The sequence below is a fragment of the Sylvia atricapilla genome, chromosome 5 (genome assembly GCF_009819655.1).
Source record: "Sylvia atricapilla isolate bSylAtr1 chromosome 5, bSylAtr1.pri, whole genome shotgun sequence".
NCBI lineage: Eukaryota > Metazoa > Chordata > Aves > Passeriformes > Sylviidae > Sylvia > Sylvia atricapilla.
Window position 1 is genome coordinate 64562549 of NC_089144.1, and position 25368 is coordinate 64587916.

At 47.0% G+C, this 25368-nt stretch overlaps 1 protein-coding gene across 1 annotated transcript; it reads right to left on the bottom strand.

The window, feature by feature from the left end:
• Positions 1-4865: 4865 nt before the first annotated feature.
• Positions 4866-20280, bottom strand: NFAM1 (NFAT activating protein with ITAM motif 1). The gene is made up of 6 exons (XM_066319825.1): positions 20004-20280; positions 17614-17952; positions 16457-16566; positions 13869-13964; positions 9349-9435; positions 4866-6850 (listed from the first exon to the last, which is right to left on the bottom strand). The coding sequence occupies exons 1-6, from the start codon at positions 20056-20058 to the stop codon at positions 6791-6793; spliced, it is 747 nt and encodes a 248-aa protein (XP_066175922.1). The 5' UTR covers positions 20059-20280; the 3' UTR covers positions 4866-6790.
• Positions 20281-25368: the final 5088 nt, after the last annotated feature.

Sequence of the window (25368 nt, forward strand, 5' to 3'; positions counted from 1 at the left end):
TACATAGAAATGTCATGATCTTCATGAAGGAAACCTTTCTGCTTATTTCTGTAAATGAAAAACATGGCCTAACACACACAAATATACAGCAAATGTAAGTGCACTAATATTTGACATAATCTTGTGAGGAATTGCTGAAGCATATGCTAAAATTAATTCATCACCCCCCCCAGCTTATCACAAACCTGTGACTGTTTTGTTTGCACTCTGCTTAGAGGTCCATTTTTCTCAGGACAACATATGTTACAAATCCCTGTAATTTCATGCTCTTACCTTGCAGACCATCCTTATAGAAAAGGAAAAAAGAAGAAAAAAGAAGCATTTTCTCGTTTCTTTTAAATGTAGCTCTTGTCTAAGTGCTCAGACAGGCACTGTCAGCACTGAAAGTTCAAAATTAATCAAGCAATTAACAATTGATATCTAGTGACTTATCATGACTGGAAATGAGAGATGCTGCATTCATTTTAGCTTTGCAAGAACCCGAAATAGGTAACCTGATTTTTATGGACAGCAAGATTTTAAATATTTGGAGAGAACAGTTACAATTCCTTCTATTAAAGTGGCTCCTTCAGAACCCCCATCTGTGTTCTGCACATTCCTTAGCAAAGGGCCAGTCTGTACAGAGGGCCATGCTGGAAGAGATGCATACTTCAGATTCACATGCTGCCTTTAACTGAATGAGTCTGAAAGTGTACAGAAATCCCAAGAGTGGGAGCCAAGATGAAATTTTGCTTTCTCTCACGTGCTAGCACAGCCTTGCACTGCACTGCTTGAATAAACAATCCAGCTGAGCAGGAATTACATAACTTCAAAACTGTGGTTTCCTTTAAACGTTAAAAAGAATGGCAAGCATTTCCATTCACATAATTATCAGCATTATCACCTCTCCTTCTCCAGCATCTAATTGTTATGATGGTAAGGACTTCCTTGCCTCCTTTCCTGGAGAGTGGAGAGAGCCTTTGCCATTCAGCTGCAGTCATTTGCTTTCTTCTCCAAGAGCTCAGAACTTCTTCACTAATCAGAAAGACTTTATGGGTTGGATGAGCAACAACTCAGCACCTTCCCTCTGTAAGCATTTATTGGGGGAATTATGGCGTACATATTTGGACTTCCTATGGTAATTTTGATCTGATGAGCTTTCCTTATTGCCAAAATAGTCAGTGCCTCTGTAAAAGAGAGGAGTAACTTCTTCTGCAGCTTTGCTACCTCAGCTAGGCAGATGTGAGTCTGATACCTGCATGAGAAATCAAAAATGAAAAGCAAAGTGCTGCAGAGCCCAGTGCTGGTGACTCAGGAAGAAACTTTCTTTTTCCCTAAACTGTAAGTAGCTCAGCAGCTCTTACCCAGCTACTGGCTTCTTCCTGCACAACCTGATAGAAATAAGAGCACAGAAGCCTGAATTCTGTTCCAAACTTCACCTCTTACGCTCTGCAGTCTTGGAAAAGTAATTTAAGCTCCTGAGTCTCCGTTTTTTCCAGGCATGAAGCTGAAATGACATACCGAGAGTCTTGCAAGAACTTCTGAAACCTCTGATCTTAATAGCACGTATCAGTGCCAGAAGCACCATTATGGGCATTACAGCATCAACTCTCTCACGAGGGAGGGAAGCTCACCATGCCATAAGTATTTTGGATACAATTATTACCCCTGGAAGTGCTCAGATACCATTGCACAAAATTGTAGGCAGATGAATCTTTCAGATGGGATAGAAACAAGAGGCCCTGACAGGTTATTAAAAGACATAACGTTTTGAAGAAGCCCATATGTTAGCTTTTTCATGTTCACCCTGTTCCAATTTGGATAATTATGTTCTAACTCTTTAAAGCAGGGTGGCTGACCTGCCTGGCCCTACCAGCTGTATATCCAAATCTTCATGTGGCCCAGAGCGATACAACACAACCCACATGTTTCAAAAAGCTGAAGGAAAAGAGGAGCTCTAGGAGAGGTTCATCAGCTAGTAAGAAAGTTTTCCTCCTGGAACTGGAGCTCTCCCCTCCTGCTGAAAGTCCTTCCCTCAGAAGCAGCTTCTCCTCAGTGTCACTTCCCACAGGAGCCTGCCTGGTATTGTCAGGGCACCATCACACTTTGTCCCTAGGCAGCTGCATAGTGGCAGCTCTGTGATGCACAGGCGCTGTGAACACTGAAGATTCACAGCTCACAACACATTCCAGCAGCTTAGAGGCCTAGTTATTAATAGTGAAGGACCTAGTGACATACTATTTACTAATAGAAATCTGCATTTCTACTTTAGTATTAAGAAAGAAGAACATTTCATCCCTCACAGTAAGCAGAGCCTGGCTTGTCTGAGAATCAGGCACGAGGACACACTGAAGGTTCACATTCTTCTCTTCTCTTGGAGATCACTGGTGCTCTCTGAGCTGCTCCTTTTTTTTAATAAACTCTCAATGATAATCCACTGTGCATTGCAAATCTTGACCACCACAGAATCCCAAAACACAGAAAGAGCAATACCTGAGCCTTCATCAGTCTCCTGACATAGTAAAGAAGAGAAGCAGCATATGGTGCAAAGGATTTTTTTCACCACAGACAGGCAGTAAATTTTCCCAAACCCAAGATAAGATGCCATTTCCAAATGATGAAAGAAAGTGATGGCAATTCCGAGCAGCCCCCAACATCTGACTAATTTTGCATTTCAGATGCCACTCTGACCCAGTGATGGTGTCAGCAGCCACCCTCCTGTCCCTCACATGGGCAGTCCTGTGCCAAGACATCAGTATCTGATGAAGCAATTGCTCCAGACATCATAGATGCAGAAGAGGGGAGCCTGTCCTGTCCCCATCTCTTCACAGGTGCTGGTGGCACCTGGGCCATGGCACAGAGCTTTGAGGAGTGTCAGAGTCAGCAGCCCAGGGGCAGAAGACAGTCATGGCTGGGGATGTTCTGCACGGCTGTAGCTGCCCACCCCCGGGGCGTCGGTGGTCTGGGGGTGACCAGGGAAGCTGGCGGGGGCATGTGGGCACACAGGGGACAGGAAAGAGAGGAGCGAGGACCTAGGGCACCATCTGGTGGCTTCACTCACTGCCTTCCCTAAATCCTTGTCTCACGGGGTCATAATCGCACGGCCAAGGGCTGAACGAACGCCGAGTCTTTCCAAGAGACAGCCCAGCTGGAACAAGAGCCCCCTGCCCTTGGCCCAGGCTCGCACACCTGTAGGGCGCTGCTGGGTAGGACAGCAGTGCAAACCGAAGCCATAGTAACCATTTTTTGGGGTGCTGTTCAGTCAGGCACTTTCCTTGATAAAGAACCAGCTCTAGCTGGGTATTTAGAGATGATTTGCAGTAGAGACACCCAGAGAAGGCTAAAGAAGAGAAGCCAGAAGTGATGAAGGAGAGAACTTTGGACATGTGTTTCACCGGCATTATCCACCACAGTAAGGTCTTGTCTGCAGATAAAGGCAAAATAGAGTTTGCACTGTTTCGTATGACAAAATAGTACCCATGCAAGAGCTTGTCCTCTGCAGAAAAAGATCAAATCCACAAACCTGGCTTTTACCTTCTCAAATGAGGATCTGCTGTAAAGCATTATGAAGGAGTCCATTTAAAGGGAATAGATGACCTCAGTGTCACCAACGCCCTTTGTAGCAATGCACTCTCAGAACCAAAGGCTCATGTCTGGTGAAGAGGGAAAAGGATCCTAGACCTAAAACAGCACCTCCTTTAGAAGAAGGCAGGCAGTGCATTTCCACCTCACACCACTGCTTACTTTGATACCAGGTCTCCACTTCCCTGAAATCCTGACAATAGAAAAGGATAATTTAACACCTAGGAATCAAAGGTTATACCACTATAACCACGGAGCCTGCTCTGTGCATAACAGCACCACGCTGGGGGAAGCAGGTGGACCTGAGGCCCTTAGAGACACAGTTTTTAAGAGGAATCCGTTCTCAGCATTCAGTTTAAACCAAAATGTATAGAGTGAACACAATAAGCCAGTCACTGCTTTTCACATTTGTGGAGCTGGGAAAAACTGATCCATAATTTCCTTTTATTATTTTTTTTTCCAATTGCCTAACGCTTAGAAATGAACACGTTTCCTCTTGCTAGTAGCACTCATTTTTGCACCTATCCTCATGGGCCACAGAGCCAGGTAAGACAAAAAGACCAAATGACAACAAAAAGATCAAATTACTGCCTTTTCCCTGAACAAATCTCTGCTACAAAGTAGCCATACTAATATTACACAAATTATATTTCGTAGTTTCTCCTACTTGTGCCTTCAGGCATTTCCTCATACCACCTTGGATAACTCCATACCATTTAAAAACATCCCTGTTCTCACAGCCTTCTGCTTTATGCTTTTCTCTCACACACACTGTTGCTGCCAGTGGCTGCCCATGGTGCATGATGCTGAAGAAGTGATTTTAGATTGTGGCTTCATAGCTTTAAACTTCCTTTTTCTCATGCAGCAGCCTTTTAGCCTTCCTCACAGGGCCAACCCAAAAGCCACTAAAATCAACACAGTGACCTCAGCCCGATTTTGACAGTTTGGCACACAGCCCAAATCCCCACATTTGCCAGTGTTTCTTAGAAATTTTTACTATTTCACTTAATTGATCAGAACCTGGTATGATTCTTCCAGTACTTTAGCACTGACTGTTCTAGAATAGCATTTTCCATTGCAAATACTGTTCTTTCTCTCATGTTTTATTTTAAACAGCTTCAGCTTTTTAATATATAGAATTGTTCAGGCATAAGTGTAAGAAACATGCTACTTAAAAAGGTAACAGAAACACAAGACAAATCAACTCGCTGCAAAGAGAGATCCTTGCCAGGATATTTCTAGTAGCATCCAGTATTTTTAGCATTTATAAAATTTGAAAAACAAAACACAAAGCTTAAGCATCATTATTTTGAAAGTTTTTACTTTTCATCTACTCCACCAGCATCTGCTGAATATTTTATTGCCATACTGCAACATATTTATAATTCATCCCATAATTTCTTCAAATTCGTTAAGGAAAAGAATTGTTATAGCTGTACAATCCTCTGTAAATTCTTCTGTGAACACAAATATTTCCTGGTCATATTAATAAAATCTTAAACTTTTTATTCCAAAATATTTATAAATGCTGTGATCACTTGAATTACAAATGGGTCTAATAAGCCATGCTGTCTGTCCATTCATTGCCTTTTCTGAAATGAATTCCTAAGCACTGAGAAGAGAAAAAGCATTTTTCTGTGGTTAAAGAAAATCCAAATTGCATGTTTGAAATCTTTTCTAATAAAAAGAGCAAAGCAATAAGTGGATTATCTCTTTAAACATAGTATAGGAAGGTTGGAGGCCCTGGAGACATCTTCCATAGCCTCTATCTATGATACATAGCAACATTATCTTCAGCTAGAGAGGGCCCTATTATCCTGGAGCTCAATTTTAATTTGATCTTCTTCTTTAAAGAGGTTTCTACAATTCCTCTCAAGTTATGCCGCATATTCTTATTTTGGGTTGGTTTTGTTTGGTTGTTATTTCGTTGTTGTTGTTTTTTAATATGAGATAAAACAGCCTCAGCTTTTTGATCTGCTGGTTTGATCATGTCATACAGATATTTAATGTCATACAGATATTTAATCTAACTTCCTCCCTACAGAACCAGAATACACATCAGCAGAAAAGGTAGGCCAGTTCCAGCTGACAGGGGAGAAAGAGCTTGGACAGCAAATTCACCTCTAAAGCCTCCCTCCTGCTTCCTCCAGTCATTCTAAGTTTCAGAAGTCATCTCCCTGGCCAATAATCTATGGTGGGAGGGTAAAGGAGCTTTATGCTCTACAGCAGCCAGCTGAAAGAAAGGCAAACCTATTGATTTGGGTGGGGCAGAGGTACTGTGCCTGATCCCACTGAGCCTCAAAATCCCAAGCGATAACAAGGCCCATTGCCAAGAAGAAAAGGAAACTGGGGAGCTCCATTTGGACTTCTGCGGGCTGAAACCTGGCCCCAGACCTGCATGGCTTATGAAGCCCCTGCAAGGAAGTTTTCTCGTGTTCCCACCTCCTTGTTCCTCTTTCTTGTTCTGGAATGGGCACTGTCACTGTCACGTTGTCAGGAAGGGATATTTTCTATGTGTTCCTTTTCTCTGTCTTTATCTCTGTCAGTGCATCCAGCCCTCACTGTGTACTGCTGATATTGCTGAAGGGAAAGCATTTTCTTGGAGGCACCGATTTGAGTCGCCCGAGTAAGGTCACAGCAGGCATCTGTGACCACTTGATGGGATTAGCAGATTATGAGAAAGCATGTTTGCTGTGGGGTTCCTGAGAAAGGGAAAACGGGCAGGTGGATGCTTGGATCTGGTTAAACTATGCATGAACTCCTGATGGCCATTTCGGCAAAGCCACAAGCACAGATCAGATGGGCGGCTGCAGGCCAGGATCAGAACATCAAGCCAGCAAGCAGGGAAATCTCTGGATTGTCCTACCACTTGCAGAGGATCGAGAGTTAAGTATTTCAGCCAGGGCAGGTGAGAGAAACCTTCACATATTGCCCATTCCCAAGATAAGTGCTTGACAAAAGCAGCTTTTCTTTTGCATCAAACAGTTTTGCTGCCAAATAGCTTTGCTGCATCAGTGCAGACAGAGCCCCGAGGGATTTTAACAGACACATTCTGTTGTTAATGAAGGGCAGTTTAGAAGGGGCCAGGGGTTCACAATTCCCTCCCTCTGGTTGTGCTCTGAAGTCAGTGTGGATCTCTGCATGTATCTGCATCTCATCTGAGATGTAAGAGAGTAGCTCTGCCATACAGGAAGATGTCTGGTCCACACAGGGGCAAATATTTTCCCTGTTAGATATTCTCATACAGTGTATCAGAGGGTTCTTCTAGGGTTTCCTGCTTCCTAGGAATCTGCAGAATGATGAAAAGGAGAAAAAAAGAAACAGAGGAAAATTATTCGTCAGATGACAAATTAATTCTTCATAAGCAGACACTGACATTTGTTCTGTTAGAAATGGCTGTAAGTGATCTGATGAAATAGAAGCCACTACAGTGAGAAATGCTGCTCCACCAGAGAAGAACGTGACTAATCCAGCCCAAGGGATAAAGATGTCTCCTTTACTAGTCACTCTTCCCCAAAAAAACCTGTCAGACAGGGAGGGGAGGGGAAATTGGACTCAGTAAGAAAATAAATCACTTTGGATTCTGTGAAGGAGGAATTCCCTGACCTCCTCAATCCTGTTTCTTCAACAGTTGAGTCTATTCCTCATGACCGTTCCTTGTGTAGACAAGGTGCTGACAGACTGATATTTTAAGTGCTGTGTGGCACAGACCTGCTGTAAGCAAGGTTACACAGCAAGCAGCTAAAATGCCACTGGCTGAACTAAGCCCTACACTAGCATTTCCTCTGCTGCCACCACCAAAGGGAAACACTACAAAAGTGCTGAGTGGAGGCACCTCCAAAGCATGTAGGATTAACTCCTTGCTATCCAAACTGGCCAGTGGTCCAGAGTGACAGCATGTAAATGCTCTTTTCAGAGGCTTTTTGCCCTGCTTCCCTTTACAACTCCCCCTCAATTGTGCAGCATCCTGCAGCAAGGATTGGGCTGGACCCTCTGAAGCAGAGTCAGACACTGTTCAGCAATCTCAGCTCCCACTCACAGGCTAAATCCACTGACCCACAAGTCTCACTCTTATAGAAAACATCTTCTTATATTCTGGCAAAGACAGCTGGAGGACAAGTGTCTCAAGTGGTCACTGCCCAGGATGACTGAGGGAAGTTAATCAAGGTGCCTGCAACCATAGTGGATACTGCAAACTCTCCAATGCTGAGTTCACGGGACCCTGCCACACGTTTCACTTCCTCCAGAGCAACACAAGAACACTTGGAGCTGTCTGCTCTCAGTGTGAGAGTTCATCCCATCCCCTCTCTGCTTTCCTCTCCTCTCTTTCTCCCATCTCTGCTTTGACCTTTACCCCACTGTGGTTGAGACTGCCGCCACCAGACCCACTCACACACAGACCCTCTGTCCATCCCAGCAGTGCTTGAAAAGTGTGGGTGACACACAAGTAACTCAGCACAGCCCAGACAGCTCCCTGGTAGGGAAAAACCCCCACAAACTTCATCTTACCACCCAGACTGAATCATTTCAGAGGGGGCAGCTGGCAAAGGGAGACAGAAGAGCAAGCAGGATCAGAAAGAAGGACTCTATCCAAATTATTCAAAATGCAGCAAAACACAAATGCAGGGATGCTATCTTTTCCAGTGCATCATATAAGGACAAGCCTATATAGAACAGCCTGTCCTTCCTCTCAATAACCAGGAACCCAGCACTGCTTTTGCTACCACCACCACGGTGGTGTCACAGCAGTAACTGCAGGAGGCCAGTGGCCAGGGGACCAGACCCCATAACAAGCAGCTCTGACAAAAAGGGGGCTACTTGATTTTAGATCACCTTCTCCTAAAAGGTGGGAGTTGTGAAAATGTCTCAGACTCTGGAAAATACTGTCCTTCATGAAAGAGAGAGCTGGTGCAACCAGAGAAACTCTCCCCAACAGAACATTAATGGGAGAAAGCAGCAGATGTTTTCCAGGAACATTTTCTAACATTGGAAGAGGATAGATATATTTTTTAAGCAGATAAGAGGTCTGGAGAAGAAAAGAAAAATTAGGTTCAGAAGAACAGGAACAAAAGAGTAGAAAGCTGTGGGGCCTGTGATCTGCTTTATCTGCCCCCCAGACCTAATTTACACCTGCCTCTATTTTCACTATGAGTGAATTTAGTTCCTTGTCTCTCAGTCATAATTCTCAGCCCAACAAGAAGATCCAAGTCCAAAATATACCCACACTGCCTTTTCCTGAGCACCAGAGCTGACAGCAGAGATTGTATAAGCTCAGTCTCTGCTCAAACCATCTTAGCTTCTGCTACCATGAAAGAAATGGCTCTCAGGTGCTTAATGCTGGTGAAAGAAAAGTTGTGTTCAGGGTCTGCTGCTGGTGCACAGATTCCATCAGCCCCTCAGAGGGCAGTCTCAGCTGCCTAAATAATCTGGAAAGGGCAACAACAGGACCAGCACCTGCCCAACTCTTCATGAATGCCTGTCTTGTTCAGAGGGAACAGTGATGCCAAACCCCTCAGTGCCTTTCAGCACACGTCATACAGCAAAGCATCTGCACAAAACCGTGAGTGCCAGAACTGGTAGAGCTGCAGGAGCCAGGGTTCTGCTGGAAGAGGGAAGATAGGCTACATGTGCAGCCCAGCTGGTGAGTGCATGCCACATCTGTTTTCCCTTTTTGGTGGGACTGGAGACACATTTACTGCCTGCTAGCTCATAAGATTGTGTGGAGTTTCTTTCCCCAGGTGCCCAGGGCATATAGGAGCTTTCCAAGAACATGGCCCTGGCCCTTACCTTCCCTGGATGTTTCTTTCTGTTTGATGGTTTGTTTGTGTTGTCATCAAGGCTAGAATAGACATCAACTTGCTGCACATCCAGGCTCTGCACAGAGAAGAGAGAAGAAAGCAGGGGTGAAATAAAATACTTAGGTTTAAGATAACTAATTACCCACTGGATTGTTCCCCATCTCATGCCTGACATTTTTAGGAACCCCTGCCATCTCCAAAATTTTGAAGTTCCTGACCTTAACTTGGACAGACAGAAAACCCTTTTCCCCAAAATCCCTACAGTGCAGCTGTATCATCTTCTTTTTCTCAGGCTTACAGAGACAGGCTTTGATGTTCCCTACCCTGTGTAAGACAGTGGAGAAGAATGCCAATGCCCCTGCCTCCCTCTACTCCAAAATTTTCTCAGAATGCAAAGTTGTGCACCAGGGAGGGACCACAGGTAAGAGGCAGTGCATCACCTAAGACTGTTTAGGTGCCTGACAACCACAAACTCTTGTTCATTATTATTCTGGGGACACAGAGGTGAGAAAACACAAGAGGCTGGGGCTCCTGAAGCACAGAGGCTGTCAAAAATGAACGCAATTTCTGTTTATTGTCTGTTGGGGTTTTTTTTTTCACAAGCCAGAACTCTCCTTTCTTCTTTGAGTGAGCAAAGAATAATTAAAAAAATCCATATGCTCCCAGGCCCTTAAACATTACCATGGTCCCACTTGGCTACACAGAGAAGCACACACATGCCCTGCATGCATATGCACCCGTTGTCCCCCAAGTAATCATGTCACAGGAGATGCACGTCAGTTTGAGTGATATTCCAGATCTGCCTGAAGGATCAAACATAACAATCACGAGGACTTTTCCATGTGTGTTTCAAGGATGACAGCAGGTGGCCAAGGTGGCTGTTTCTCTGGCAACAGGAAGATGGGAGGAGCTCTGGCTGCAAGAGGGGCAGATGGTATTAGTGGAGAGAGTGAGGTGCTCTGTAATGCAGAAGGATGAGCAAATCATGGAGGTTTCATTGGGGGCTGCCAATCACTCGAACTCTCATCATTTCATGTGGAGTTGCAAACACTCAGCATCTTTAAGGATTGTGGCCAGCAAGACAGTGCTTTGAACAGCACCAAAGGATAGAAAAGCAGCATTGGGGAGTGGGCCTTGGAATAAACAGGCACTTAGACATGAGTTGGCCACAGTGAACGAGGCACCACATGGTTCTCACATTCCCACTGCTACTCTGGAAACAATCAAATTATTTCACCTGTCTGCTTCCTGCTCCCAAAAACCTGCTTGGCCTACTCAGACATCCCCATCCTTCACACGTGCAGGTGTGCACACAGAAAAAATTTAATTTCATTTTCAATTCTCCTTGTAATGCTCACGGTGAGGATCTCCTCTTGTGTGCTGAGCTTCCAGAAGCCTGGCTCCATGTCCCCTTGGCAGCCTCTTTCTCTACTCCAGACTGAAGCCACTTGCAAGCGAGGTGTTTAACCTCCAGAAAAGATTCCCTTCCCTCCACATGCCTTCTTCCCATGGAGGCTGTTAACAATGCTGGTCCTTTTCCAGTCAGTTGGAGAGCTGGTGGCTCCAACCACCATTTATAAGTTAATTACTTTTACTTGGTCACTGATCACCTGCTACTGTCACAGTGGAAGCACACAAGCCACTTTCTTCCCTGCTGACAGATGCCTTCCTATCCCTGAGCAGCCTCCTGTCTCCCTCACACCTGGAAAAGCTGCTGTGCTCTGGAACCTGACTGTACCTGCACTGCAGGAGTTCTGTTTGCTGCTCAAAAAAGCTTGTTTGAAGTGTAAAGCAGATAAAGCAAGTGCCTCAGATTGTTATTTCCAAGCTGCTCAATAACTAAGCAGCTAGTCAGAGCATATACAGGTTTGGTTCTGGGCAGTGCAGTGGGGTAGAGCTACTCTACGGCTGCAGGAGGACTGAGAGGTCAAGGAAGGTAGTACAGAGAAAACAAAGTGGGCCCTCAGCTGCCCCCTTATTACCAGGCTTTTTGCTACCTTGTATGCTTTTCACTGCATACAGCCACCCCCAGAGACTACAGAGTAAATAGTGGCACCTGAAAGAGCCACTGGGGAAGGTATTTACTCCCAGAAATGTTCAGCAGGACAGCTTTGCAGAAGGTGTGTTAGGACCCTTCCCACACCAGGGATGAGACTTGCTACCATGTAGGATAACACAGAACATTTAATGAGCCACTACCAACAGCATCTGTTACTTTGATATCCAGTCCTGCCTCCTCTTGCTTCTGCTCCCAACTTCAGACCTGCCAGGACACTGTCCTCCAGACTCCAATCACTTGCTTTCCCACCCAGACAGCAGAGCTGGCATGTGCTGGCCTCCTGTCCAGCCCCTGATCTCTGACCTCCTTCTTTATCTCATCACTGGGAGTTACTTCTCACTTGTCCTTCCTTTTTTTCCTTGCCTTAGATTACCCCACTGCTGATCACAGGTTTTTTCCTTCCCCATGCTCCCGTTAAGCACCGAGTTCAACACCCACCAATAGATTTTCACAACTCATCTAGTTTCAAACACAGTTTGCAGGGCTGAGTTTACACCATGCAGAGCCCCAACAAAATTTAGCTGTGGGGCACCAGAATTATCTTTCAAAGGAAATCAAGTTCATCAACTTTCTATTCCCTTCACCTGTCCCGAGGGCCTATCCAAGGCAGGTTTCCATCCTAGGGCTCTCTCCTCCTGTGCTCATTATGCCTTGCAGGGCTGTGCTCACTGCTCTCCACTCACAGCCCTGCTATTAGTCTGTGCCTTTGTCTGGAGCAGGAGTTGCTGCTTCAAGCCCCTCCACTGCAGCAGTTGCTCAGTAACAGAGGAAACTCCCCAGCATGCAGGAGATGGTCCCAGACTGCTTGCAGCCCTGCCAAAGAAGGCCAAGCCACCTGCCCTGCATCCCGGGCTGGCCAGGAGCTCTGCACAGCTGCTGGGTGGTTAACAGGTTTCACAGGAGGCTGCTTGGGCCAGGTCCATGGGGCTCACAAAGCACAGGGGCCCAGCCAGTTCCTGAGATTGCCTGTGCCTAAGGCTGGCTTCGCTGGCTTGCTATATTAGCCTTACTGGAGCCTGAACAGAATAACATGATGAAACATGTAATTAAGATGGAGCTAAGGATGCATGACGAGGCCGACTGAGCAAGAAATGAATTCGATTTTTTTTTGTCTCCTTGCAGAAATCATCCAGTTCAGCAGGAAACTACCCATTTGGATTTTCATAAGCCTGAATTAAAAAGAAATTACTTGATACAAATGAAAAGGTTTATAACCTGCAACCTCCTTTACCCAAAGCATTCCCTTTTGCCCAGAATAAACAATACATAGTGCTCTCTTTTAAACTGCTACTCCAAAAATTAAAGGGCCACAAAATGGTGCCCCCCTCTCCCCAAGTGAGAATGAGAAGGGGCAGGCCCATCCTCTTGTAGATATCTGCCTCCAATCAGGTTTCCTGCCTCCCTGGCAGAGCCTTGCTCCTCTCTGCAGTACATTTTCCAGAGCTTCGCTTTGTTTAGTTTAAATGATTAATGCAGCAGAGCTCACAGGTTTTCCTTGGAGAGACTTTTCCAGCCCTTATAGATCTCACAGACAGAAAGGTTTCCTAATATCCAGGCAACATCCTTCTCTACTCATTTTCATTTTATTCCTCCTCGCTGGTCCCACAGATCACAAGAAAAAGCCCCCTTCCTTTCCCATTCTTAGTGGAGTAGCCATCCCATGGGAGAAAAAAGGAGAAAAATGAACCATTTAAAATGGAACTAGACACATCGTAAATGGGATTAGGAGTCATGGTTACTTGAGGTAGCTGAGGTCTAGGCCTGACATTTCAGGGGAGCCACTTCAATCCTGCTACCTATGACACTGGGCTCGAGGAGTGGGAGCAGACAGAATTCCTAAGTTTGGGAAACGGAAAAGGAGATCCTATACATTGAAAAGGGAAATGCTTAAAAAAAGAAACTCCCTTTACTTTCTCCTTGCCCATTTGCCCCTGCTAGACAGTGTGCCTGCTCAGGACTGCAGTGGTCTGTGACGCTGGCACCAGTGAAGGTGCCACAGCAGAAACTCAAAATAGCTGGGGGTTGTTCAGGGGATCATGTCTCTGTCCCTCTCCTGAGCCATCAGTCTCCAGCTGTGAAGAGTGTCCTTGTGACACTGCAGCACAAAGTGGGACTGAGTGTCCCTCTTCCTTCCCAACTTTTAGAGACCCTTCTACCTCTTCCATCAGGAACCCTCCCTGGCCCCACACTTGCTGCTCTGTGCTGCTGGCAGAGGGAAGGGTGCTGCTCAGCAGGGCAGGGGCACTGGGAGGCCAAGACTGGGACCAGGAGGGAGACACACCCAGTCCTGAGAGAAGCTAAGCAGGGCAAGGTCACCAAGACCAGGCTGGCATGATGGTAACTGCTTATGTTTCACACCATGATACTGGCATTGTCTGTACCGTGGCAGGGAAAGGAAGGGTTGTACCACGATGTGGACAGAAGAGATGAAGGGCGATTCTGGTACTCACGTCATAGACAGGAGGTGGTGCTGGGCTGGCTGAAGGGAGCTGTGTTTCCACCTCCTGTCTCAGGATAATTGGCTGGTTCCTTCTAGGGCACAACACCTGCTCAGGACAAGACACCAAATGACACATTTGGAGAAAACCACATGTCCCCAAAGCTAAAATGAAGACCAATGTCATATCAAAGCCAGCTGTCTGCACACCTCCTGAATGCTTCCACAAGAAAGAGTCCTGGCAGTGTCTGCACAACACGTGCTGGGTACTTTCCTCACTGCATGTGTAAAGTGTAGAATCCAGTGACTTACACTGGAGCAGTGGAAAGGAGAACTGGGCTCTGTGTACATATAAAGCACTTTCACCACCAAAACCTTACTGGCTGAAGGGTGTAAGTATTGAGCAGCACGAAACAATGCTATAGAGCAGGGAGTAAAGCAGGGCACTGGTCATAGTGCAGAGAGGAATTTCAGAGAGGCAAAATGCAACTACTTTTATCAGGATTTGGCAGGGAAGCTTTTCCTAATACACAGAGTCTACAGACGAGCACCAGACAATCATTAATGGTGACATACAGTCATTGATACATTAATGCACAAGTCCAGCATGGAGTTGAAGGAAGAAGGTCTCTTTGTCTGAAATGTTTCTTGCATCAGATGAGTTCTCCTTGAACACATTCCATTCATTCACAGAGAAGGGTTAGCCCTGCTCAGCAAGCAGGAGAAGAGGCAGAAGGCTCTGCTAAGTATCTCTGTTCTAATTCAGAAAGAAGTGGGATGATTATATTCACATCACATGAAAACGACAAACTGCTTTCCAGTCCATTAGTAACTAAGGAGGATGCTAAATAGCTTCTCTTAAAGATAAACATTTTTAACCCAGCAGGTCTGAGCAAGCTGTGGCGAGAAATATGGGCTGTGTTCTGCAGGAGGGCAAATGTAATGACTGCACAATCTCTTCAGACCCCAAGGAGAGGCCCTAAGTCTGAGATTCAGTGGCCCACCTCAAAACCCAGAGATGCCAATTGGTGAGTCGTGGCGGTGCCTCCCCTCCTCATCCCACAGAGACACTGCCTAGGCAAACAGAGATGGGGGCCTGTCTCCAGCCGACTCCTTTTGCCTCTTACACTCCCTCCCCCACATCAGACTGCCTGCAAGCTAAGTCTTACAAGATTAGCTGGGCTGCCAACTGCTGCCAGTCTGTTTTCAACCTCATGATCTCTGACTGTGTGTGCTGAAGTCTGATGCTCCTTGGAGTCGAAGGACTGTACATGCAGCACAGCCTCCACACAAAAAAGCACGCAGAGAGTCTGCTCTTGTGGTGGCAGAGAGCAGCTTCAAGGAGTTATGAGGTGTACTCTACCTAGAGAACAACGATCCCCAATTCCATTCTAAAAGAGATAAGGGTGTTTTTAAGCCAGCACTGAGATCTCTGGAAGAATGTAGATGATGCTATTGGAACTCCTGAGGGTGGCAGTACTAGAAGCAGTAGGTTTTCCCCGAACAACAGGGATTCCAATACCATGACTCCAGAGGTTTTTCCACAGAGTCCATCTCATCCAGATCTTCCAGCTCTGCTTCTGGCTTTTCTTCTCCCACTCTTCAAATCCTTTCTTCCCCACTCCTGGTATGCCCTTTGCTCTCAGCTTCCCAGATTCCACTTCCTTACCCAGCTGGTCCCAACATGGGACACTAGTCTGCTCACCCAAGGGGCTCTGTCAATCCACTCTTAAGACCCTCCTAGTGCTTCCTCACTCCAGATTCCAGTCTCTCCCGAGGCTCATTCTTCCAGCCTCACAGAATCACTGTTGATGGAAGGTGTCCCTGGAGCTTGTATAGTCCAATCCTTGTCTTTTTTTTTTTTTTTTTTTTTTTTTTTTTTTTTTTAAATTTTCCCCCAGTTATTTGTAATTTTCACACAGACTTCCTTGGGATCCTTGTCCTGACCTTCCCCTCCCACTCTGTCTCTTAATGTCTTCTCTGCCAAAACAAATGCCCAAGGCTTTGGCCCCCATCACAGTGCAGAGCTTTTTTTTTTTTCTATGGTGCCCAAGCTCAGGAATGCAGCTGCAGTCTCCTTGAAACAGAGTAACTCCATCTTGAAAGGGGACTAGAAATATGCAAAGCCCTGCCATCAGGGTTGTAACAAATTTGCTCGGGTGCAGAGGACATCACTTGTCTAACTGGCCCCTTCACATGGTTTTAGACAACTGAACTGGTAAACTGACAAAAGCCATGACTGAGTATGCACAAACTGCAATCTTTCAAAATCCCATCACAAGGCTACATCTCCCTGAATATTCTCAGGGCTAGCACACTGCTAGTGTGACTTTTTGCCCTGTGTCAAATCCTTGCTCTAAAGCAGAGCATGCTGTAGTCAAGATTATTGCCAGAATTTCTTTAATGGGGAAATCACTTACTTATTTTGTCTTTCCTGTAATCTTTTCTTCTCAGAAAAACTGAACTTAAGAAAATAAACTGGATCAGACACCCAGCATGGAAATTTTCAGCATGGGGACTTCCAATTCAGCCAAGCTAGAAACAAATGAAATTAATTCCTAGAATGGGTCAGGTATTGCTTTTTATTTGGTTATTACTTGCCTTTCTTTTCCACAGAAGCAAAGCTGTTGTGATGATGCTCAATACAGCAAGAAGAACAGTAAGGGTAACAAGAATTTCCCACCCATAAGAGGTATTTATGTATCCTGTATCTGTAAGAAAGAAGGCAAAAGGTTCACAATGTGAGTGGAAGTTATAACCCTGCTGTATTTTTAACCCTGGAAAGAGCCTTGAGAAAACTGAAATACAGGAGTGCAGAATATGGTGGCAGAAATGCACACACCCTTCAGAACATACTCTGACTGAACAGAGAGCAGGGTGCAGTTGCAGAATCACACAGAAGATGCAGGGTATAAGCAGCTCCACTTCACACAGGGAGGTGACATAACTATGAGAGACAAGAAATTTGGTAGATAGAGGCTGGCAAAGATCTTTTGTGATAGGAGCAGAAAGACAGATGGTGGAATGCACACAGGCCACATGAACTGGGAGGATGGGTTCTGCAGGCATCCTCAGACTAGTATGGCAAAGCTACTTCATCACAGGTCTTTGCATTCACATGAACAAGTTCTTCATATCCTACAGTCAGTAATACACATCCAGCCAGTCAGCAGCACGCACACCCTTATCATTTTCCTTTAACATTCCTCTTACATTGCATCAAGCTTTCCACTGCTTTCCAGTGTGCTCATTAACAGACCAACCAACTCCTTGCACCAAATGGAAAAGAGGGAGGTGTGTCAGTGAGGCCATAACCTGTTTGTGAGTCCCCAAAACTGAGCATGCTGAACCTGCACATGTGATTACAGCAAGCACCCTAAGGACTGACCTTATCAGCTGCCTCTGTCACACTGCTGAAGGAAAAACCACACTGTCTCCTGAACACTGACACCTAAAAGCACCACATGACCCAGTGCCCAGGTTCTCTGGAAAGATTCTGACTCCCAAGAGGCTGTGGCAGGGCAGATATAAATTACTGCCTCTTCATGTCCCCATCTATGCACTGGGAACAGCAGCACAGGTTACCTGTGCCAAGTGCATTCAACCCTCATGGCAGTTAGTATTGGGCATTTAGCATTATTCATACCTGACTTCATAGCATGTGTGGATAGAGAAAAAGAAGAGCAAAGATCAGGTTTTCATAGCCAGATCCAACTGATTTTTAAGCTCCTCTTCTTCCCTTCTGGTTGTTCACTTACCTCTAACAAGGACAAACACTCCCTTTCCCACTTTTTGGATATCATTCCATTTCACCTTGCAGTAGTACATGCCAGTAGAAGACGGGTTTTCAAGTGGCTTGATTCTGTAGTCGTAAGATAAGGCAGCAGTTTTATTCTCTTCACCAGAAGGGATGGCTACGTTTTCTGACCTATTATAGATAGATGTCTTCTGATCCAGTGAATTAATCCAGTAATAGCAGATTGAAAATCTGGTGTATTTCGGCATGTAAGGGAAGATGACTTTACAGGGGATGGATGTTCCTTCCTTGAGCAGCGCGACCTGGATTGGAGGTCTTTGCTGTACATCGACACTTCCCCCTGTAAGGGTAATAATTGTTAGCAGTCACCTAACCTCAGTGAGGAGAGGACGGCTGCCCCAAAGACGGGATCACTCTGAAAACAACCACACACCAGCAAGCACGCCTGTAGCATGCAATGTCGACCCTTGTCAGGAGCTGAGTGATTCAGAGCACGTGCCCTGTGTGATCTGCCACATCTCTTGGGTAATTGCTGTCTGATCCATGATAGCCTGCTGCATTCACAGGCTTCCCCTTTTCTCTTGTGAGCTCCTCCGTGAAACACCAGCACGCAGAAAGCCAGGAAATGAAGCAGGAAGTGAACTGATTTTGCAGTGGTGTATAGAAGGTACACAGAAGGTGAATAGAAAGCGATTTTCCAAGATAAATGCTAGCTGGACATCTCCTGAAACTCCCAAGGTATAAACTCCGCTTGGAATTCCATGTGTGGCCGTGTGATGATGGCTCTGCAGCAGTGAAAGTGTTGTACACAAGCAGGTGCTATCAGTGGGACAGTGTATTTCTGAAAAGCAAGTGAGGAAGGAAATTGCATATTCTGGACAGGGGCCAGCACAAGGGCCATGAGAAATAAGTCACAGCTTAATCACTCCAAACCTTTGCTGCTCTGAAACAGGAGCAAAGCACAAGCCTCAGTGTTAGCTACAGGAACTATCTGCAGATGACTGCAGATCTTAGGTATTTATACATGACAGTATCTTAGGCAGAGATGATAAAGCATGCCCTTCACGTGCTTCCTCCCAACACGTACAAGGCAGTTTAAAGTGATCTATCACTGGAACTTAGTAGGCAATGTCGTCAGAAGTTAAAAGAGAGGACAAATAAGATGAGGAACCACACAATCCACTCCTTGTTTTGTTTAATAAAAAGGGAAAAAAAAACCTAAAAATGAGCCACTGGGTAGTAAGGAGTCTGGGGTACAGGACTTCTTTGGTTTCCAGCCACATCTGGGTTCAATATCAGGCAGTCTCTAGATCTATTTGTTTGCCAGCTGATATAACAATATATGTAAAGCAACTTAAGAGGAGGCTCTTTCAGAAAGGGAACTGGAAACTTACAAGTCTTCTCACAAAAATGAAGGATCCTTTCTAAAGAGACATGAAAAGAGAAGAGGGGAAAAAGGGTAGAGAGAGAAAGTAGGGGATGGGCAGGCTTTTCCATTTATGCTTTTGATGGGATTCCCTGGAGTTCTGCATCTATGAACAGGCTCATAACAAGGTATTAAAGCTGTCCCAGAGCACAGCCAGGCTTGCTTTTCTGTCACCAAACGCTGCATCACAAAAGGAGTGTCACCTCGGCACAGCGGGAGCTGGCATTGGAAAAGGCTCAGACTTAGCACTGCTGAATGCCGAGCACTAAGGATTCGTGGTGGGGGACAACAATGGAGAGAGGGCACAGCTACTGCCCAGAAAGGACTGTCGGGAAGTACCATATGTTAAGGAAAATTCTCTACAGATCACATAGCCAGGGACAACAGCCTGACAGTAAAGAAGAGCTTAAGTTACGCCACCAGAGAAAGGTTCTTGGCCGTAAAAGCAACTGAGATAGAGTACAGTCCTCAGGGACATGCTCAGTCCTGTGTACACTAGTTACAATATTACGGAAAGGTGGTAAAATCCTGCAGACACCGTGGGTGCGATAACCCAAGCAATTTATTCTGGGCCATATTTTTCAAAATCATTCTTCTCCTCATCTCTGCATAGCAGAACATACATGAATATAGTTTCCATATAAGACACAGCCAAGAGCTACTGTAACTAAAGAGAGGAGAGATCCATCTTCTTGTATTATCCCAGAAGCCACTAGGTTGACAAGAACATACGAAGGAAAAAGCCAAGCCATTTTATTTAGGTTATCAAACTCTTCTCCCATGTTTCCCCTTGCTTGAGGATTCACTCTCTTAGCTTTGAAATGCTTAAAAGACAGAAATAGCAGCAGCATGCAAATTCCTAGAGGGGTTCTCTGGAAATTAGCAAAAGATAGCAGCTGGAAATGCTCTAATATGAAAAACATGAGCGTAAACAAAAAAAAATTAAGAAGAAAATATTTGTTTACCTCCACGCTGAAGCAACCAAAGAAACAGGAAGATGACTTTTAGATTAGGGATCATGACAGGGGGCCAAAGGCTGTAAGAACGCAACCAGACACGAAGATCCAAAAGGCAAAGGAGATGGGGGTTTGTCAGGTATTTTCACACCAGGGCAGCTGCTTGATCCTCTCCTGTTTGCAAAGGGACAGGCGGGATGTACACACACCGCATTTGGCAAGCAGTTCCTGGCAGATGCAGGCTCTTCTGCTTTTCAGCCAGACTCCTCCCCACAGCAGGGTTGACTTCTCTGTACTACAGTGATGGGGTTAGACCTACCAGTGGGCGTCCAAAGACTTGACTGCAAGTCACAGTGGACGCAGTCCAAGTGACTCTGATACACACAGCTTCGCTGCCTGATGACTATAAAATATTGCGTGCATTTAAAACCAACTTTGTCACCTTCCACAGCTGACACGAAAACTCAAGTGTGGGATCACCTGGTTTGCCTTCGACTCAGAAAACCAGCACACATGAGTGGTCAGTACAGAGCAATGGCTCTACTGTGCCACTGACTCCACAAAATGGCCCTCCACAGCCAACCTCTCCACTAGGTCCCTTCAGGTTCTGGTGAGAACAGCCAGACAGCGAGTTCATCCTGAACAGCTGGGCTGTTTCAGATCCACACCATGCTGGCTCTGAATCAGCTTCGCAATGCAGGCAAGCTTTAAGTAATCTATTGTAGGCAAATCTAAAAAGAGCCCTTTGAAGAAGAAAAACCACGTTTTGTGGGAGGCTCCTGCCGCCTATACTCACGAAGAGTCTTTGATTTTGAATGAACGCTTGTTTTTAGCTAAGACATCTGCAATGCAACAGCTGAGCAGCATCTGACTCATAAAAACTCCAGTGGCTGAGAGGTCTTCACTTCTCTTTAGGCAGCTTCCTCCTTTCGCACTTCTGGGAGACAATTGCACTGTCCCACAAGAAAGCATGCTGCACTTCGCTGCAGCTTCAAGGGTGCCCACTCATGTGGGGTGCTGTGCTGCAGAGACATGTGGGGAAAGACCTAAGGGCAGCAGATGAGCCTGTAAGGCTTCGTGTATTCCAAAGCACTATCAGTGGTTTTATCCCTCTGGACTCTGTAGGAACGAGGTTTACTCTAAACAACCTTTGGTTTACAGCATTTTTCCTCCTGTTCAGTCTGGGATAGGCCCCCAGGAGGAAGGGGTCTTGACACAGGGGAAGGCATGCAGCTGCATGATGCCCAGGGATGGCTCCAGTACCTTGCTGAGAGCCCTAACAGATGGGGAGAGGAAAAAGTGGCTTTGTGTGGCTCTGCAAGGCTGGCGCAGCAGCTGCACTCCTCCAGGGAAGGTTTAGCTCAGATTAGCCAAAACCAACTCCTCTCCTCAAGACATGCTGATGTGAACTGCACGGGGCTGGTCTCAGCTGAAAATCACTCCTCGCAGGTCTTAATTCTGAGCAGCAAGAACAATCAAAAGCGGTAACAAGACACTTGGGGCCCACTTGGTATTTCAGATACGGAGGCACAGATGAGGCAGCTGTGGCTCTGGGGTCACTGGGGTCAAGCAATATTCAGAAGCCTTTCTCAGGCCTGAACAGCATCTCAAGGTAGTTGGGGCGGGGAGGGAGAAGGAAGCAGAAGCTCACTACCTTCCTGTGGAAGAATCCACTGAGTAGTGAGGGCTTCCTCAGCTCTTACATCAGCTTACAGGAGCTTCCTCAGCTCATCCCCATGGTAGCACACAGCTTTGTAATTTCCAGTATCGATGTATTTCTAGAGGACAGAACATGCTGCTCCTGCCAGGGATGTGTTTTAACTGCTACCAGCATTTATCTGCTTCAGGAATTGAGGGTGATAAGTGGATTAAGTGTGGTAGGTTTGTAGGGCTGCTAGGTCAACATCATCCTTCCTTCCTTTCTGTTCTCTTCCTATAAACAACCCTGTTGCCACTCGAAATGCCAAGTCCTAGATATATGACTGTCGGGAATTAAAAAAAACCAAAAAAACCCCAAAAACTAGCATTTCAAAAGAGATCACACATAAGACTCAGCTGTGGGATTAAAAGCATAGCCAGGCCAGAAATACATTCACTGCTGGGATTTGCTATGGTAGAGCTCACTGAAAAGAAATAGCTTTGAAACGACTACCCAGCAGCTATTAACTGCAAGGCAGGATGACATTCTGCTCCCCAGAGCCTAAAGAAAGCCCAAATCTTTGAATGTTAAATTCTAATTCAATTTGGTCTGGGGATTCTGAACTGAGTTTTAACCCTGGAGACATAAAGGAGAGGAAGATGAGGAAAAGCAGGGGAGTTGCTATTGCCAGCCTGTAGCAGGACTGAACTGATTGCCCCAAAACTTAGGTGGAACTAACCAGGATACCTGTGCCAAAGAAAATAAATTAAAAAGCTCTGCAGGAATATATCATTGTATGACCTTCACTCATGCATTATACAGTACATTGGTGCATGTGAGCCAGTCCTTGCAGCATGATGAGGAGGGAACTTTGCCTGGCCAGTTGTAACCCCCCACAGCACTGACTGTATGTGGATCTGTATGGCTTGGTCCTTCCTTTGATGCGGCAAATGCTGACACTTCCTGAAATTAAATACAGGATTGGGGTAGATTCAAGCCAGTTTCTCCCTGTAGCTGAAAACTGGCTATAATTTCACTCAGGCGCTTTAAACAGCCCACAATAGTGGCCAGCACTCCCAGGGAGGAAAAGCACATTTTTCTGGCACAAACAACAAGTTTGGGCAAGTGCTGCACCTACCAGAAGTGCCTGTTCACAGCTGCGTCCAATGTAGACCCACAAGTCAAGGCACACACCCACCCCCACAGCCAACTCCAGGGAAAGCATTAATTCAAACAAAAAGGCTGCTGCTAGCTAAGGCAAAAGCAACGCTGCACAGACCACAACAAAGCCTCTTAATTGCTGAAGCGTTTAACACCACAACCATCCAAAAGAGAAACACCACTTGGCGCACAGAAGAGCTGCAGCAACTCAACCAGCCTGACTGCACCGAGCATTTCAGAGCATTCCCCAGCATGCAGCTCTGGGTCTGCTGCCTTGTCAGACACCAGCTCCAACTCCCGTGCCTGGAAAGCCAGCCAGTGGCAACACGTGCACCTCTGAGGATTCACAATGTCTTTGACTCCTCTAAGCCCAGGCCGTACAGTTTCCCTCTGTCTGGCGGCAGGGGTGACGGCAGAGGCAGTGTCAGCAGGGCCATCACTCTGCCAGCATTTTTACCACTGTTGTGTGTCGAGTGCCTCTCAACAGGGCTGGATGATGCTGAGGGAAAAGCTGCCAATGGCCTCACTGCATTTCTACCCAGTGAATTGCTCTAGGGAACTGAATGATCAGTGACTTGATGGGAAAACGGAAAATCAGCGGTGCTGACACCACCGTGGGGAAGGGAGAGGACAGTTCTCTAATTCCCTTTTACCAGCAAAACAAGTCTGCCTCAGAAATGACCCACTCCTGCTGCTTCTCTGCTCACCTGCCGGAAAGATTCCGGGGTTAACTGAGTTACCACCACAGGCCTGATGCACCCTCAGGGCCGTGCCTCAGCCTCGCGGTGCCGCCACTGTTCTCCTCCTCAGGCTCCCCGTCCGGCAAGGCGCGGCCGGCGGGAACTCGCCTGGCGGGAGAGCTTTGCGTGCTCAGGGTCACGCCTTCCAGAAGAACAGCTACCTGGCCGGGCCTGGGCCCGACGCCAGGCCAGGGCGGAGCGGGCCGTGCTAGGTCCGCACGATGCAGGGGGAAAAGCTTGGGCGGGCAGCTCCCCCGCGGGGCCCGGCCGTGCCGTGCCGTGCCGTGCCGCCATGGCGGGGACGGAGCCCACAGCCCCGCAGCCGCTCCCGCCGACCCGCGCCCGCCCCCACAAGATGGCGCCGCCGCCCCGGCAGCCCCCTCCCTCCCTCACCGCGGGCACCGAGCGGCCCGGAGAAAACGAGCGCGACCAGGGTCCGCTTCAGGTGAAATGAATGCTAATTAACCGCACTCAACAGTTCGAGGAACAACTTTTACTCGGCGAGCTCCGGATAACTGCAGTGGCGGTTCGCCCGTCAGGCGGGAGCAGCAGAAGACGGCGGGGTGTGGAAAAGGAAAACGAAGCTGTCTGCCGCGGGTGTAACCCAGCCCCGCCGTGTCCTGCCCTCGTCGCCCCTCTGTGCGCCAGAGGTCACTGTCTCCGCGGCAGCCCAGCCCACAGGCCGGACATTCCCCCCGCAGACCCTCTGGGTCCCTTCGGCTGAGCCCTTTTGGGGGTAGCAGCGCCCAGGCCGGCGCCGAGCACGGCGAGCTGCCGGCGGCATTGCCTCCAGCTGTCTCCACGCTCACAAGCCGTACCTTCTGTGCCGAGGGTGCTCTGGAAACCCCTGCCAGGAGCACAGTTTTATTATGAATGACACTTCTCAGTTTGCAGAGGCTTCTTGGCACCACGCGTTGGTGCTTCGCAGCACAAGCCAAGCCCGAGTACCTATTTCATGCCACTGACCAGTGATGCCGCAGTAGTCAAGGTGCTGGTGTTCAGCTTACTATGGTTGCCTCAGCAGGGGCAGGCTCAAAGGAGTGTCCCCACAAACAGCCACAGACACACACCTCGACTGTCCCTATGGCAGCACGAGTACAGGAGTTGTAGGCACACAGGCCTCCCACGGTCACAGGATGTGTCACCAGCCCCAATGCACGACCAGGCCAGCCCAAACGTTCTCACATCAGCAATTTCACACATTTGGCACAGTGCTGGCGGTGGGGTGCTGGGCAGGAGCAAGGCAATGCTCTCTGAAAACAGGAGCCCGAGTCCCTGCTCGCCAGCGGCGTGCCTTGAGGCGGGCACATCATGCTCAGACTGTCCTGAGCGAAGGGCCGGGCATCCTCCCTGCTCGGGGTGAAGGCAGGCAAATTCGGCAGGTGCTGGCTCCTGTGCAGGACACACACAGGGAGGATCATGTTGGAGAACACGGCAGCAGTTGCAAGGGAGCCGCAGGACTGGTTCCTGCCAGCAAAGGCCTTGCCAGATGACCCTTTCTGGTCTTGTCTGTGCGGGAAAAAAACTGCTTGGGAAAAACCCTGCTTAGAACTAGCCAGATGTGCCAACCCCGCAGCCTAGCAGGTTTCTGACTGCCCCCAGGTACCCAAGCCTGCCCCACAGCTGACTCCAAATCTAAGCTCCTTCCCTCTGAGCTTGTCCAAGAAGTCCCTGCGCTCTGTTTCACCCAAACCACCTCCTTCCCTTGCCCGCTCTTTCTCTCCCTTTTTTCCTGGGTTTTGTTTGTTTTCTTATTTCTTTTTCCTTTTAATGTTTTTTTGGGTTTTTTTGTTGGGTTTTTTGGGTGTTTCTATTTTTTGTTTTTGGTTTGGTT